Source organism: Tamandua tetradactyla, chromosome 6 (assembly GCF_023851605.1).
Source record: "Tamandua tetradactyla isolate mTamTet1 chromosome 6, mTamTet1.pri, whole genome shotgun sequence".
NCBI classification, from domain to species: domain Eukaryota; kingdom Metazoa; phylum Chordata; class Mammalia; order Pilosa; family Myrmecophagidae; genus Tamandua; species Tamandua tetradactyla.
Window position 1 is genome coordinate 42,897,575 of NC_135332.1, and position 17,927 is coordinate 42,915,501.

The window sequence follows — 17,927 nt, forward strand, 5'->3', positions numbered from 1 at the left end:
GCCATGCGGCCCTGGGTTTTTCTTTGTTGCAAGTATTTTTTGATGACTAGTGGAATCTCTTTACCTGTGATTGGTTTATTAAGATCTTGCATTTCTTCTTCAGTCAGTGTACTTTTTGCATTTCCAGGAATTTGTCCATTTCATGTAAGTTGTCTAGTCTGTTGGCATATAGTTGTCCATAGTATCATCTTATGATTTTTTTTTTCAGGGTCTGTTGGAATGACCCCGCTCTCATTTACGATTCTGTTTATTACATCCTCTTTCTTTTTCCTTTGTCAGCCTTGTAGTGGTCCATCACCTTTACTGGTTTTCTCAAACAACCAACTTTTGGTTTTATCAATTATGTCTATTGTTCTTTTGTTCTCCCATTCATTTAACTCTGCTTTAATCTTTGTTATTTCTCTTTTATTTGCTTTGTGTTTAGTTTGCTGTTCTTTCTCAAGTTCCTCCAGGTGAGCAGGTTAGTCCTCAATTTTTAAAAATCTTTCTTCTTTTTTAATTTACACATTTGGGTCAATAAATTTACTTCTTAGCACAACCTTTGCTGTATCTCATAAGTTCTGATATGTTGTATTCTCACTTTCATTCATCTCCAGATAGGTACCAGTTTCTCTAGCAATTTCTTCTTTAATCCACTGGTTGCTTAATAGTGTGTCATTCAATCTCCATCTGTTTGTGAAAGTTCTTGTTCTTTGGTGGTTGTTAATTTCCAGCTCCACTCAATTGTGATCAGAGAAAGTGCTTTGAATAATTTCTATGTTTTAAAATTTATAATGACCTGTTTTGTGCCCCGGCACATGATCTATCCTGGAGAATGTTCCATGATAGCAATCTTGGTGTGTGGGGGTGTAAAAATCTATATATGTCTGTTAGGTCTATTTCCTTCATCACATTATTTAAGTTTCCATTTCCTTGTTGATACTCTGTCTAGTTGCTCTGTTTATAGACGAGAATGGTATATGAAGTCTCCTAATATTGTTGTTGAAACATCTATTGCTCCCTTCAGTTTTGCTAATGTCTGTCTCATGTATTTTGGAGCTCCTTGGTTAGGAGCATAGACATTTATTATTGCTATTTCTCCTTTGTTAATTGTCCCTTTTAATAATGTACAGTGTCTTTATCTCTTATCTGTCTTTACATTTAAAATCTATTTTTTCTGATATTAGTATAGCTATGCCTGCTGGCTTTTGGTTACAACTTGTGTGGAACATCTTCTTCCATCCTTTCATTTTCATTATATTCGTATCCTTGTGTCTAAGATGATTCTCTTCTAAGCAGCATACATCTAGATTTAATTTCTTAATCCATTTTGCCAATCTGCATTTTTTAATTGGTAAATTTAGTCCATTAACATTCAAGGTTATTACTGTTAAGGCCTTTCTTGAGTCCACCATCTTACACTTTGGATTTTATTTGTCAGATCTATATGTTCTCTTCTTTCTTTCTCTTTTTATCCTTTAGGTTACCCTTATTGGTACTCTTCAATTCTGTGCCCTCCTCCAGACCTTTCTCTTGAAAGGATTTTTTTTTTTTTTTGAGCAGTAGGTCTCAACAGTAGGCTTCACATATTCAGTAAAACACGCTATGAACAGATGTATTGCCATCCAGGCTTTGTTGTTCCATGTATAGAAAAGACAGAGTAGATTTAGCACAATTTTTTAGGGCCCTGGGATTTTTGGAATAGGAAATTAGCATCGGCTTCAACTTAAAGTCACCAGCTGCATTAGAAGACCCTAACATGAGAGTTCTTTCAAAACTCTGAAATCAGGTGTTCTGGTTTGCTAGCTGCCAGAATGCGATATACCAGAAACGGAATGGCTTTTAAAAAGGGGAATTTAATAAGTTGCTAGTTTACAGTTCTAAGGCCAAGAAAATATCCCAATTACAACAAGTCCATAGAAATGTCCAATCTAAGGTGTCCATGGAAAGATACCTTGGTTCAAGAAGGCCGATGAAGTTCAGGGTTTCTCTCTCAGCTGAGAAGGCACATGGTGAACACCGTCAGGGTTCCTCTCTCATCTGGAAGGGCACATGGCAAACACAGCATTATCTGCTAGCTTCTTCTCCTGGCTTCCTGTTTCATGAAGCTCCCCGGGAGGCATTTTCCTTCTTCATCTCCAAAGGTCACTGGCTGGTGGACTCTCTGCTTCGTGGTGCTGCAGCATTCTCTGTTCTCTCCTAATCTCTCTCATTCTCCAAAATGTTTCCTCTTTTATAGGACTCTAGAAATCTATCAAGACCCACCCAAATGGATGGAGACACGCCTCCAGCTAATCCACCTTAACAACCACTCGACTAAATCTCATCTCCAGGGAGGTTATCTAATTACAGTTTCAAACATACAATGCTGAATAGGGATTATTCTGCCTTTACAAAATGGAATTTAAATTAAAACATGGCTTTTCTAGGGGACATACATCCTTTCAAACCAGCATACCAGGCATTGACTTTCCTCTAGCTATGAAAGTCCTAGATGATATCTTTTTCCATTATAAGGCTGTTTTTGCTATACTGAAAAGCTGTTGTTTAATACAGCCACCTTCATCAATTATCTTAGCTAGATTTTCTGGATCACTTGCTGCAGCTTCTACATCAGCACTTGATTCACAAGGCACTTTAATGTTATGGAGATGGCCTTCTTTACAGCTTGTGCCAGTTTGAAAGGATTTATGTACCCTAGAAAACCCATGTTTTAATCCTAATCAATCTTGTGAGAGCAATGGTTTCTTTGAAGCCCTATTCAAAACTATAGGCTGGCAAATTGGGTTATCTCCATGGAGATGCAACTCAATCATTTGTGGGCGTTAAACTTGATTAGATGGAGACATGTCTCCACCAATTCTATGTGGCTCTTGATTAGTTTACTGGAATCCTATAAAAGATAAGACATTTTGGAGAGAGTTCTTTTTGAAAATGAGGAGAGAGCCACAGAACCACAAAGGAGGACAAGAGAACCACAGAGTCCACCAGTCAGTGACCTTCGGAGATGAAGAAGGAAAATGCTTCTCAGGGAGCTTCATGAGGCAAGAGGCCTGAAGAGAAAGCAAGTAGACGCTGCTATGTTCACATATGCCCTTCCAGCTGAGAGAGCAACACTGAACATCATATCGGCCTTTTTGAACCAAGGTATCTTTCCCTGGATGCCTTAGTTTGGACATTTCTGTAGACTTGTTTTAATTTGGACAATTTTGCAGCCTTAGAACTAACTATAAATAGCAACTTATTAAATTCCCCCCCTTTTTTTTCTTAAAATTTTTTTATTTTTAAATAATCCTAGCCTTATCAGAAGTAGCAGAAGCAGTACAAAATCCCATGTACCATTCACCAGTTTCGCTTAATGTTAACATCTTACATAACTATAGTACAATGTCAAAACCAGGAAATTGATATTAATACAACTTACAGACCTTATTCCAATTTCACCATTTTTATATGCATATATTTGTGTATGTGCACGTGTGTTTGTGTCATTTTTTGTGCGTGGGTATTCATTAGCATTTTTTAAATTTATTTTGTATTATCAAACCAAAACAACACACAAGCATGAACATTGTTAACATACAAACATTCCATGTATGGTGTACAATAAATGGCTCACAATATCATCACACAGTAGTATATTCATCACCATGATCATTTTTTAGAACATTTGCATCACTCCAGAAAAAGAAATAAAAAGAAAAAACTCAAACATACCATACCCCTTACCCCTCCCTCTCACTGACCACTAGTATTTCTATCTTTGTTCTCTCTATTTTTTTCTATACCCCTTACCACTCCCTTTCATTGCTCATCCCTAACTTTAACACTAATCTCAAACAGTGAAGAGTATCTGCACGTATACAGATATTGGAATGAGGAGGACCAAAGCGCCACTTATGAAAAGCCCAGCTTCATAAAGAGATGTATCGGCACAACTAAGTTTCAGGGAGGCTTGGATCTCACAAAGGAAACGATGGATTTCCCAAGAATCACAGTAAGGGACATTCAGAATATAGAGGTATGGACTAAAGAATTGAGCAGAGAACCCAGCTTGGTGCCAGCCACCAGGAAGGCACAGACTTTAGGGTACATGAGAACTGAGTAACAGAAGGGATGGCATATAGCCACTAAGAAGTCACTTTGCTGCAGCAAAGGTCGTGAACAGAAAGAGCTGAATTCCACAGTTGATAAGGGAAATTTTATTCTTCAAGACAGGAAATAAGGCTACCTTGGGGACATTAGTGGAGCTATACAAAACGTCCATGATATAAAGTTGACTGAGAAGGCAGTACACAGGTGTATGGAGTCAAGAGTTCAACCTAATGAGAATCATCATCATAATATTGCTGAATAGGGCCATGAGAAACATCAGGAAGATGAGAGAGAAGAGAACATTAAGGGACTGAATGTCATGAGAACACCCTACGAGAACAAAGTCAGCTTCAGCTGTCTGATAGGACCATCTTCCCATTCTCTCCTTCAGAATTCATTATCTTGGAGATATCAGACAAAAATATTCAATCCCACCACAATTTGGTCCCACTACCCTTTTACAATATGCCAACTTCATTCCCTCCCCTAATTATAAAATGATAACTATTACATGTATTCAACTATTATTATTATTATTTCAAGGGACTGAATATATTATCTAACTCCTTGAAATTTGAATAATATTAAATAAAATTTGCTTTAAAAAGCTTAAAGAAAACAAGAATAAGAATGATACCTATTTCACAGAATTACTGTATGGGATAAAATTACAAATACATGGAACGCCTTTAAAACAGTGCCAGGCACATCCTATCTTACTTATGAGAAAAAGTGAGTAGAGAAATAATAAGGCTAGTGGCTGATCACGAAAAACCCTTAAAAAGTCTTACTTTTCTTCCCTTATCTCTTATAAGAAAATATTTACTTACATAGTTACAGAGGTTTCTAAGACATCAAAGTTTCCTCTGGAATGCTAATATAGTTTATTTGTAATAGTGATTTAAAGAATTTTTTTTAAATGTCCTTACCCAGAAGATCCAATGCTCTTACAAACACCAAGGAGAGGTCTTTTTTCAGCAAAGTTGTCACACTTCTGAACACCTGATGGGGAGAATAAAATAAAATAAAAAAACAGAAGTATTCTTGTATACCCTCCATTACATTTATGCTCAAAGTATTTACAGCTGAAGAGACAGCAAAGCATTTACTATAAATTGATAAAATGTATACACTTCCTTGAAGAAAAAACAGAAAACCTAAATGAACCTATACCCATTAAAAACACTGAATGAGCCTGCCCTTGCAAAAAAGCAAAAGCAAAAAACAATGTATGAGTTTTTTAATGGCACCAATTTCATTACTATACACATTTTCCATGGGGTCAGAAAAGCACTCTGTACCTCACCACGTAATTACCTTACATACCAAAAGTAGGTACCTCAAGACAGAAAAACTCCCCCTAGTATACAAAAATGCAAAAGCACTAAAGTATTAGTAAAATGAATCTAGCAAGGCCATTAAAAAATATAAAATCTCAGAACAAAATTGGATTTATCCATGTAATAGTGACAGATTCACATCACAAAATCAATGTAATTTGTATTAAACATTTCACTAGGGCCAATAAAAGTATTCAAAATATCCTATACCTACTCATAATAACAAAAATAAGTCTCCCCAACCCAAGAATGACTATCTACAAAAGAACCCATCATAAATAACAGCTGAGAGCATTCCCATTCAAATGAGTAATAACACAAGGATGCTCAAATTTACCTTAATATCAAAACCAGACAAAGACATCACAACAAATTTCCAGAGCAAAATTGTTCATGAACATAGTTGCAAAGATATCAACAAAGTACTAGGGAAATGATTTCAGTAGTGTATAAAACAATTATACCCAGAAATAAACCCACATGAAGTAGTCAACTGATCTCTGACAAAAGGAGTAAAAGCAATTCAATGGAGAAAGGCTACTTTCTTACACAAATGGTTCTGGAATAACTGGACATCCACATGCAAATGAAAATGAACACAGACCTTACACTCTCAACAAAAATTAACTCAAGACTGATCACAGGCCTCCAAGTAAAATACCAAATTGATAAGAGAAAATCTAGTTGACTCTGAGTTTGGCAATGACCTCTTAGATACAACACCGAAAGCACAAACCATGAAAGGAAAACAGTAAACTGGACTTCATTAAATTTAAAACTTTCGCTCTGCAAAAGACACTATTAAGAGAATGTAAAATACAATCCTCAGACTGGGGGACTTCCAGGAAGATGGCAGAATAGTGTAGAATAGATTCACCACTGTTTCAAAGAGAGAATGGGGAAAAAATGACCAGGAATGCAGTCCCAGGGGTGAGTGATCAGAGAGGGCCTTCAGTATTTCATATGGAGGAGATAGGTGTGGAGATCAGGACAGAGAGAGCGGGGTAGATCTCCTTGGCTGTGAACCCCACTGGAGGTGAGTGGCAGGGCATGGAAAGTGCGTATCCAAGGGAACTGACCATCCCCCCACTCCAGCCTGCCCTACCTGCTGGCTAGGGAAACGTTCCAGTGGGCTACAAAGTCGGTAGCATCTGTGAGGAGCCTGGAGGCATGCCTAGCAATCTACCTCGAAAAGCTGCATCTCTGGGTGCTGGAAGCATTTTCTCGCTGCAAAAAGCCATTCCATCAAGCATGGTGAATGATACATATACCAAGCGCTGCCATCAGCTCCCCCATTCCACGTACCAGGAGGAGCCCCCCTACCACGCAAGCCCTCTTCCCAGCTTGGAACAGGTGGGCCTCAAGGGAGGAGGTGCCTCAGGAGTTCCACCTACTGGGAAGAAGCAGTAACTGCAGTCTCCCTATTCACTAGGTTTTGTTTTGTTTAAACATATTTTTTCTATATTTTTATTAGTAATTTTTTATTTTTCATTTTTATTTAAATATTTTTATATCAATATATTTATTTACTTTTAATTTTTATTTTATTTTTAAATTTTCTCTCTTTCTGGAGGCACCAGTCTGAGTTCATTCCCAACATATCTTGGGGGTGGTCTCTCTCTGACTTTGGGGCCTATTATTGCTTGAGATGTGTGGTTTTTTTGTCATTTATCTTTATTTTATTTTAATATTATTATTATATTTATTGGGCATATGGGTCAGGAATTAAGTTTGGGTATCCCACGTGGCAGGCAAGTGTTCTGCCACTGAACTTCCCATGCATGCTTGCATAGCTTTTGATAGACCCTCAAATAGAACTATACCCCCCTACATGAAATCTGGGACTTAGTTTGGGGGAATTACTGACCAAATGTAAAAGGGAACCATCAGGGCAGGCCACGGTGGCTCAGCAGGCAGAGTTCTCGCCTGCCATGCCAGAAACCCGGGTTCGATTTCCAGTGCCTGCCCATGTGAAAAAAAAGGGAATCATCTAAGCAAAACCAAATAAATACAAAACCTTAGACAAGTGAAGGAAACCACCTTGTAAAATAACATTATTAAAATGATTAAATGTCCCAAACACAACAGAAGATCACAAAACACATGAAGATCCAGGCAGAAATAGTCCAGCTAAAAGATCAAATAAAAATACTGGCAGGAACTCAGAATAGGGGACAAACACTCAAGGATATTTATAAATAAATAAAGGATATCAGGAAAAAACTAGAATAGCATAATGCAGAAATAAAAAGATTAAATAGAAAAATGGCAGATCTCACAAATGAAAGATAGTCCAAATTAGACATATACTAGAGACACACAAAGTAGAAGGTAAAATAAGTGAGCTAGAAGCAGAACAATTGAACTAGAGCACAAAAAAGAACCAATGGTAAGAAAGATGGAAAAACTGAAACTGAATCTTAGGGAGATGGTGGACAACAAAAGGTGCATAAATACAAGAATCACTGGTGTCCCAGAAGGAGAAGAAAAGAGAAAAGGGCTGGGAAGATTAGTTGAAGATATAATAGGGGGAAACTTCATAAAAGATATAAATATGCAAATTAAGAAGGGCTAGTGAACCCCAAATAGAATAAATCCAAATAGGTCTACTTCAAGCCACAAACTAATCAAACTGTCAACTGTTGAAGAGAAGAAAGAAGTCTTGAAAATAGCATGAGAAAAGCAACATGCGACATAAAAGGGAAAACATATAAGTTTTAGTTCAGACTACTCAACAGGCACCATGGAGGCAAGAAGTAAGTGGTATGATATATTTAAGATCCTGAATGAGCAAGGCTTCCAGTCAAGAATTCTTTATCCAGCAAAGTTGTCCTTCAAAATTGAGGGAAAGATTAAATGTTTTAAAGACAATGACTCAGAGAATTAGATAAAAGGAGACTAGACCTACAAGAAACACTAAAGGGAGTTCCGGCACTGGGGGAAAAAAAAAGATATGAGAGGGAGGTCTGGAGGACAGTATAGAATTGAAGAATACCAGTCAGGGTAATTTAAAGGATGAAAAGAGAGAGAGAGAAAAGAATACATACATCTGACAAACAAAAACTTAAGATGGTAGATTCAAGAATTGCTTTTACAGTAATAACTTTGCTAATGGAATAAACTTATCAATTAAAAGATACAGACTGGCAGAATGGATTAAGAAATATGATCCATTCGATCAGTGAGTGGAAAAGTATCTGTAAAGCCCCCCTTGGGGAATGGTGAGAACGGGGAGAAATTCAACTTCCCCAAGTTGAATTCTTGATATTCTCACAAACAGTGTGGACAACCAAAGCTATAGGCAAAGCCCCCAGTCTTGGAGTTTGTTCATATGAAACTTAATCCCACAAAGGATAGGTCAAGTCTACTTAAAATTTAGGTCTAAGAGTCACCCCGAAGAGAGCCTCTTTTGTTGCTCAGATGTGGCCCCTCTCTCCAGCCAACACAACGAGCAGTCTCACCACCCTACCCCTCTCTACATGGGACATAACTCCAAGGGGTGTGGCTCTTCCTGGCAACGTGGGACAGAGATCTTGGAATGAGCGGAGACTCAGCATCAAGGGACTGAGAAAAACCTTCGAATGAGTTGAGACTTAACATCAAGGGATTGAGAAAATCTTCTCGACCAAAAGGGGGAAGAGGGAAATGAGACAAAGTGTTAATGGCTGAGAGATTCCAAACAGAGTCGGGAGGTTATCCTGGAGGTTATTCTTATGCATCAAGTAGATATCATCTTGTTATTCAAGATGTAATGGAGAGGCTGGAGGGAACTGCCTGAAAATGTAGAGCTGTGTTCCAGTAGCCATGTTTCTTGATGATGACTGTATAATGATATAGCTTTCACGATGTGACTGTGTGATTGTGAAAGAAATATGATCCATCTATATGCTACTTACAAGAGACACATCTTAACTCAAAGACACAAACAGACTGAAAGTTACAGGTTGGAAAAAGATGTTCTATGCAAGCTGTAACCAAAAGAAAGCAGGAATAGCTACACTAGTATCAGACAAAATAGACTTAAAATGTAATGACATCATATTAGGCAAAGAAGGACACTGTATATTAATAAAAGGGACCATTCGAAAGAGCAACCAAAAGAATCCGGTATCTAGGAATAAGCCTAAACAGAGATGTCAAGGACTTCTACCCAGAAAGCTACAAAACATTGCTAGAAGAAATAAAAAATGAACTAAATAGGTGGAAAGAGATTCCATAGTTGTAGATAGGAATACTGAATGTCTTAAGATGTCAATTCTACCCAAATTGATCTGCAGATTCAATGCAATACAAATCAAGATCTCAACAACCTACTTTGAAGATTTGGAAAAGCTAATTATCAAACGTACTGGAAGAGAAAGAGACCCCAAATAGCTAAAGATGTCCTACAAAAGAAGAGTGAAGTGGGAGGACTAACAATTCCTGACTTTAAAGCTTACTATAAAGCCACAGTAGTCAAAACAGCATGGTGCTAGCACAAAAACATGTGTAATGACAATGGAATATAATCAAGAGTGCAGGAAAAGACCACCAATCCATGGACAACTAATCTATGATAAGGCCCACAAACCTACTAAAGTGGAACAGAATAGCCTTTTCAATAAATGGGCATGCTCTTTTCTGCACTAGCAAGAGAAGGGTCCATACAGTGTTGTCCTCGATTCCTGTCATAACTTAAAGGGAAACTTAATGTCTGCAGATGAAGGAAGAGAATGTCCTCAAATTCCTTGCAGCAGAAACCCACTTAAGTGGCACCAACTTTGACTTCCAAATAGAACAGTACATCTACAAAAGGAAAATGGATGGCATCTACATCAAAAATTTGAAGAGGACCTGGGAGAAACCTCTGCTGATGGCTTGTGCCATTGTTGTCATTGTAAACCCCACTGATGTCAGTGTCATATCCTACTGAAATACCAGCCAGCGGGCTGTGCCAAAGTCTGTTGCTGTCACTGGAACTATTCCTATTGCCAGGTACTTCACTGCTGGAATCTTCACTAACCAGATTCAGGCAGCCTTCTGGGACCCATATCTTCTGGTGGTGACCGATTCCAGGGCTGACCACCAGCCTCTCTCAGAGCATCCTATGTAAAACTGCCCACCATTGCTCTGTTTAACACAGATTCTCCTTTGCACCCTGTGGACACTGCCATCCCACGCAACAATAAAGGAGCTCACTCAGTGGGTCTCATGTGCTGGATGCTGACCCAGAAAGTTCTGCACATGTGTGACACCATCTCCTGTGAATAACCATGGAAAGTCATGCCTGATCTCCACTTCTAAAGAGATCCTGAAGAGAATGAAAAGGAAAAATAGGCTGCTGCTGAAGACTGTGAACAAGGAGGAATTTCAGGGTGAATGGATTGCTCCAGCTCCTGAATTTGCTGCTACTCAATCCGAGGACACAGATTAGTCTTAAGGTGTCAGGTTCCCTCTTTTTTTTTTTTTCCTTTATGTCTCAAACTTTATTTTGGTTTTATAAAATAACAACATAAAAACCTTTACACCATTATCCACTACAGCACACTCCAACCTGGGATCGCTTCTGCTCTCTAGTTCGTTCCCTCCCTCCTGCTTCTGCATTAATCTTTGCTATTCCTGACAACACTTAATTCTGTTTCTTATTTGATCTCCAATGAATAACTTTCCCCTCAGACTCCTATCCCACCCAACTACTGTCCTCACTGCCAGTAGATAAAGTCACTTCCTGTCTGTGTGATAACAAGAATGCCAAAATGAATTAGCACTACTATTCTTTTGTGTTCCTCAACAATATCTCTTTGATCTCATATTATTTCCTCCAGCACTTGAAACCTTAGTCCTTGTCAGGTCCCCTCTTGTACCTATTCAGCAGTTCCCTACTGATGATTGGAGAGCTTAGCCTGCAACTGAGACTGGTCTGCAGTTCCTATTGCTCAGGCCACTAAATGGGTAGGAACAATCTCCATAGGCTCTTAAAGGAAAGTGGAAATAAGATTGCAGGACAATAAACAAGTTTCTATTAAAAAATTAAAGTATAAAATAATGTGAGACCTGGATTGTTTACTTTGTACACAATGGATGGAAGTAGCTGAAGGATACACTGACTGAGAAGTAGAATGGCAAAGTGGGGTGTATATATATGATGGATTATTGTGCAACTACAGAAAGGAACAAAGTCATGAGGCATGCAATGAGGTGAATAAACCATATTATGCGGTACAAAATAAGCCAGGAACAAAATCATAACTATTGTACAGTCTCTTTTAGAAAACTGGAGCCTAGATCATAAGTTCTTACAGCAGTCATATTTAGTCTGGAGCTGTAAATGTTATTTCCAGATTTTGAGGTTCTGTGCTATATAGGTATAACCTGGTATCTCCCTGGAACTTTGGCTACTTGTGTGGCACAAGACCCAGAGTTGAGTTCTACAGATCTGAAAGTTACCATTGCTACATACAACAACTCTTTAAGAAAGTGAAAAAGAGCTGATGCTTCAATTAGAGATAAGAACGAAGCCAGTCAGGTTGGGACTAAGGTAAATCAGAACACAGGGGTAAGGATGACATTGTTTTAGAACTTCACCTACTATATGTGACCAAAGGAAGAGAGCTAAATTTTCCATAGCACATAATCTAACTTAACCTATCTTGATAGCTCATTTAATAACCCAAACACTTAGAGGCCAAAATGGGAATGAGGGCTTGTAACTCTCTCTACATCTTCATGTAATAGCCAGAGATATCCCCGAGTATGTTGGGCAGAGAATTCAAAAGTACTGGCAAAGTCCCTTGAAGGACAAGAAAAAATATAGAGCTGAATATTCAGTTTTACAACCAAGAAAACCACTGACACTGTCTCAAATATTAGGGATTCCCAAGTCAATAGGATAAGCCCTTGATCTTGAGGCTTGCTCTTGTAAAATTTATCTCTGTAGTGGAGAAAATAAGCCTATGTACGGTTATGCCTAAGAGTTACTTTCAGAAACCCTCTTTTATTGCTCAGATATAGTTTCTCTCTCTCTATGCTCAACTCTGCAAGGAAAATCATTAACCTCCCCCCTACGTGGGACATGACATCTGGGGTTGAAAGTCTCCCTGGCAACAATGGGACATGCCAAACCCAAACTAAAACCTTTTCTATTAACCCTTAAGAACACCTAGGGTTCTATCTGAGAGTCTGCAAAAGTTTCAGGAACCAAGAGTAATTTCCAGAAACTTACACCTCCAGATGCATTCCTAGGCCAGATAAGTCCTAAAACCCTGCAGGGCCAGCCTCTCCAAGAACATCAACCAGTTCCATCCTCCTATCCCATATTATAGACACCCCTTTTCAACATGAAAAAATTAGAATGGGCACAGCCCAAATACTTCTAAAGATCAGGAGAAGAATCAAACGGGAAGGAGGAGTTATAACAGAGAAGACAGGATTTAACAAATGAGTACGATTCCTGAATCATTACACTGGTATTTCTTTTAGTCTCCAGGGTCTTGGAGCAGCAGGAAATAAAACCCTAGTATTGTGGAATTGTAACCATACCAAACTCTGAAATCTGTTCTATATTACGTGTTAAAAATGTACTTGAAATTTATTTTTTTTGTATATATGTTATGTTTCACAATAAAAAATTTTAAAAGGAAGAAAGTCAAAAGGCACGCAACAAATTGAATAAACTTTTGGAACAATGTGTTTTTCAAAATAAGCTAGAAACAAAGAACAAATATGCAAGATTTCTTTCAGAAAATATTTATAAGAAAACTGGAGACTAGATTGTAAGCCCTTATAGCAGCCACACTTAGTCTGAAGTTATAAGTGCATCTCTAGATTGTGAGACACTGAACTATATGTGTATAAGTTGGTATTTCCCTGGAACTTGAGAAACTCTGTGACACCTAAGACTCAGAAATGAGTGGTGCAGCCCTAAAAGTTACTTAGCAAAGCTAAATACAATAACAGTTAAAGTAACCAAAAGAGGGATCAGGCATCAATTACATTTAAAACAAAGCTAATCTGGCTCTCAGAGGAGAAAGAGGAGTTAAAGAAAATAGGATTTAGCAAATAAGCATGACTGCTGAATCACTATACTGATATTTCTTCTAGCCTCCAGCGTTTGGGAGTAAGTAGCTAGAAGGAAAAATCTGAAATAGTAGAATGGTAACCCATAACAAGCCCTACAATCTGGTAACTACTTATTGAGGTATACTTTGAAAATTATTGCTTTTTCTTTCTTTTCTTTGTATACATGTTATATTTCACAATAAGAAATGTTGAAAAATCCAGAGACTGGGAGGAAACACATATCAAATTTGCTTTCCTGGAACCTACAGTTTCCAGAGGATTTGTATCCATAACACTGAAAGAACTCTAAAAACTTATCAATGACAGGAAAAACGAACAATTGAAAAATGGGCAAAAGATATGAACAGGCACATAAGCAAAGATGTACATATATACAGATAGAAAATAAGAATAGAAAAGATGTTTAACATCATGTCATTAGGGAACTGCAAATCAAGATAATGCGGTACAACTACGCACCTATTAGAATGACTAAAATCCAAAACACTGACAATGACATAAGCTAGTGAGAATGTCCAGCAACAGAAACTCTCAATCACTGTTGGTGTGTATGTATGATCTGGTATTTAGACATAAGAAGAAAGCCAATCAGGTCAGGATTAGGGGAACTTAGAATACAGGGGTAAGAAACACATTGTCTATATTTTAGAACCTCATCTATTCTTTGAGACCAAAGGAAGAAAGATCTATTTTGTCCAGAACTCAAATTTTCTGTAGCACATTATCAAACACTACCTGTCTATATATATATATATATATCACTTAAACAATCCAAACACAGGGAGCCCAGAATAAGAATGAGGACCTTTAATCCTGTAGCTTAATGTAATGTCTGAATACATCCCAGAGTATATTAAGCAGATATTCAAAAAGAATTGGCCAAATCCCTTGAGGGATGGGAGAAAAATATGGAACTATTAAACCTTACCACTGGGGAAACCCTGATACTGTGTCAAATATTAGGGACACCCAAATCAATTGTCCACACACTTGATTTTAAGGCTTACTCTTGTGAAGTAATGTGTGTATGTTGGGGAGTAGCTTAGCCTACTTAAAGAGTTACTTCCGGAGGACCTCTTTTGTCGCTCAGATATGACCTCTCTCTCTTTCTAAGCCCAACTCTGCAAGTGAAATCATTGCCCTCTTCCCTATGTGGGACATGACATTCAGGGGTGAAAGTTTCACTGGTGGCATGATCGAGGACTCCCAGGGATAAGCCTGCCCTAGCACCATGAGATCAGCAATGCCATTCTGACCAAAAGGGGGAAAAGTACTGTAAAATCTAAGATATCAGTGCTGAGAGAGTTCAAATAGAGTCAAGAGGCTACTCTGAAGGTCACTCTTATGCAAGGTTCCTTACACACTGCTACCTATCACAGCCTGCCAAACCCCAGCCAAAACCCTCCTGCTAATACTAAAGAACACCTAGGGCATTATATAAGACCCTACAAATGTTCCATGGACTAGGGTAACATTCCAGAAACCTACAGCCTCCAGATGGTTTCCTGGACCAGGTAAGTCCTGAAATGCAGAGGGGTAGCCTCTCCAGGACATCAATTAGTTCCATCCCCCATCCCATGTTTTCGATAGCCCATTTCAACATGAAAAAGTTCAAATGGCCATAGCCCAAATAACCCTGAAGAGTGGGGGGGAAAGATCAAAAGTGATGGTGGAGTTATACAGACAAGGTAGGGTTTAACAAATGAGTATGACAGCTGAATCATTATATTGAAATTTATTTTAGTCTTCAGTATCTTAGTGCAGTTAGAAGTAAAAACCTAAAATTGTGGAATTGTAACCCATACCAAACTCTGAAATCTGTTCTATAATTAATTTTTGCAATGTGCTTTGAAATTTATTGCTTTTTTTGTAAATATGTTATTTTTCACAAAAAAAAAGAATTAAAATTGGTTGTGAGGATAAATGCACAGCTATATGATGATACTGTAAACCACTGATTGTACACGTTGGATGCTTACATGGTACATGAATATATTTAATACATATCAATAAAAAGTAATTTTAAAAAAGTAAAAGATTTGGTTCTAGGAAAGTACCTGTTAAGAAAATGAAAATACTACTGCACACTGGGAGAATTACTTGCAAACCACATTATCAGGCAAAGGGCTTATAAAGAGAATATATAAAGTACTCACAAATCTCAACATCTTAAAAAATCCAATTAGGAAATGGACTAACAAAAACTATATGGATTGTAAATAAAACTTGAAAAGATGTTCAACATTGCTAGCCATTGGGGAAATGCAAATTAAGCATGACGAACTATCACTACACACCTTATAGAATAGCCAAAACAAATAAACTTGACAATATAAGTCCTGGCAAGGATGCAGAAAAACTAGATCCCTCATACATTGCTAATGGAAATATAAAATGGTATAGAGCCCTCTGGGAAAGGGTTTGTCTATTTCCTTAAAAAAAAAAAAATACTAACATAAACTTAATATACAACACAATAATCACATTCCTGGGTGTTTGTTTCATAGAAATAACAACATATTGCCAAACAAAAACATGTACACAAATACAACAGGTTTATTTATGATGGAGAAAAACTGGAATCATCCTATAGGTCATTCAATAGATGTAGTACATAATAGCCATGGAGTACTATTCAGCATTAAAAAACAGAATTAACTTTTGATAGGCAAAACAATTTGGATGTATCTCAGGGTGTTACATTAAGTGAAAAGCCTAATTTCAAAATGTCACAAAGTGTAACTTCACTTACACAACAATCCTGAAATGAAAAACTCACTATAGAGATGAAAAACAGATTAATGGTTGTCAAGGTTTAGGGATGATGGAAGGAGGGTTGAGGTTAACTATAAAGGGTAACATGCGGAAGATCTCTGTGGTACTGAAATAGTTCTCTACATCAATTGCAGTATTAGTTGCACAAACTCTCACCTGATAAAATCACATGGAACTATATGCATACATTATACCAGCATCAATTTCATAGTTTTCATATAGTTCTACGTTTATGCAAGATATAACTATTGTGGGGAGTGTGGTTAAGGGTACACAAGACCACTAGGTAATATTTTTGCATCTTCCTATAATCTTAAAATTATTTCTAAACACAAGTTTTAAATAGTTAATAGAGCAAATTAAGAATGTTCTCACATGAACTAGAATAAATGTAGGTCACTATCACAAGGTGTTAAGAATAGAGTGGTATATGGAAAAAAATACACATAATACAAACTACGGACTATAGTTAATAATACTAATAATATATGGGGAAAAACACAAAATGCAAAATATGGACTATAGTTAACAGTAATATTATAATATTCCTTCATCAATTATAACAAAGGTATCAGACCAATGCTAAGTATCAATATTATGAGGATGTAGGGAAATGGGGTTTGTTTGTGGGGCTTTTTTGAAAATGTGAAAATGTTCTAAAATTGTTTGTGATGATAAAAGCACAACTCTGTGATTAAATTGTGAGGCACTGATTTACATATTGGATGGATTCTATGGCATGTGAATAAAACTGCTCCAAAAAAAAAAAAAGAGTAAATGTATGGTAGATATTTGTGACCCGGTATACTAAGGGGATCTCCAGCATAAGATAATATGCTGGAGATAAGAGATACCTGTCTCTAACCCAGTTTTGTAAATGCCTTTTTATCGTTTAGAGGTTTAGCATTATAAATTTCTTTCACTGCTTTCAGTAATAAGCTTAACAGGTGAAATTTATTTTTAAGTTTTTAAAAATGAAGGCTGGTCAAGCACTCAATCTTGGGATTTACCCCTATCAAACTTATTCCTGCAAAGGATAGGCTAAGCCTATGTAAAATTAGGCCTAAGAGTCACCCCCAGACAATCTCTTTTGTTGCTCAGATGTGGCCTCTCTGTCTAAACAAACTCAACATGTTAACTCACTGTCTTCCTACCTCCATGGGACATGACTCCCAGGGGTGTAAAACCTCCTGACAATGTGGGACAAAAAGCCTGGGATAACCAGGACCTGGCCTCAAGAGATTGAAAAAACCTTCTTGATTAAAAGGGGGAAGAAAGTAATGAGACAAAATAAGAGACTGTCTTTTGCTGAGAGATTTCAAACAGAGCCAAGAGGTTATCCTGGAGGTTATTCTTATGCATTATATAGATATCCCCTATTTAGTTTATGGTATATTGGAGTAGCTAGAGGGAAGTACCTGAAACTGTTGAGCTGTGTTCCAGTAGCCTAGATTCTTGATGACGACTGCATGAAGATATAACGTTTAAAATGTGACTGTGTGATTCTGATGCGCCTTATATTCCAGGTATGGACAGAAGAGTAAAAAATATGGATAAAAATAAATAAATAAAAGGGGGACAACGCATAAAATAAATTGGATAGATGGAAACACGAGTGGTCAATGAAAAGGAGAGGTAAGGTGTATGATATGTATGAGTTTTTTCTCTTTTCTTTATATT

The 17,927-nt window shown here is 37.4% G+C and overlaps 1 protein-coding gene across 20 annotated transcripts in view; it reads right to left on the bottom strand.

Annotated features, from left to right (window-relative positions):
* Window positions 1–17,927, bottom strand: part of BCAS3 (BCAS3 microtubule associated cell migration factor) — a 726,008-nt gene that overhangs the window by 618,760 nt on the left and 89,321 nt on the right. For all 20 annotated transcript variants that reach the window (XR_013177676.1, XM_077165018.1, XM_077165019.1 and 17 more), the window contains one exon: window positions 5,004–5,076. Coding sequence is in view for 19 of the 20 variants with exons in the window: in XM_077165018.1 (XP_077021133.1) it covers window positions 5,004–5,076 (73 nt within the window). In the remaining variant the exon portion in view is untranslated. The remainder of the gene's footprint in view (window positions 1–5,003; window positions 5,077–17,927) is intronic.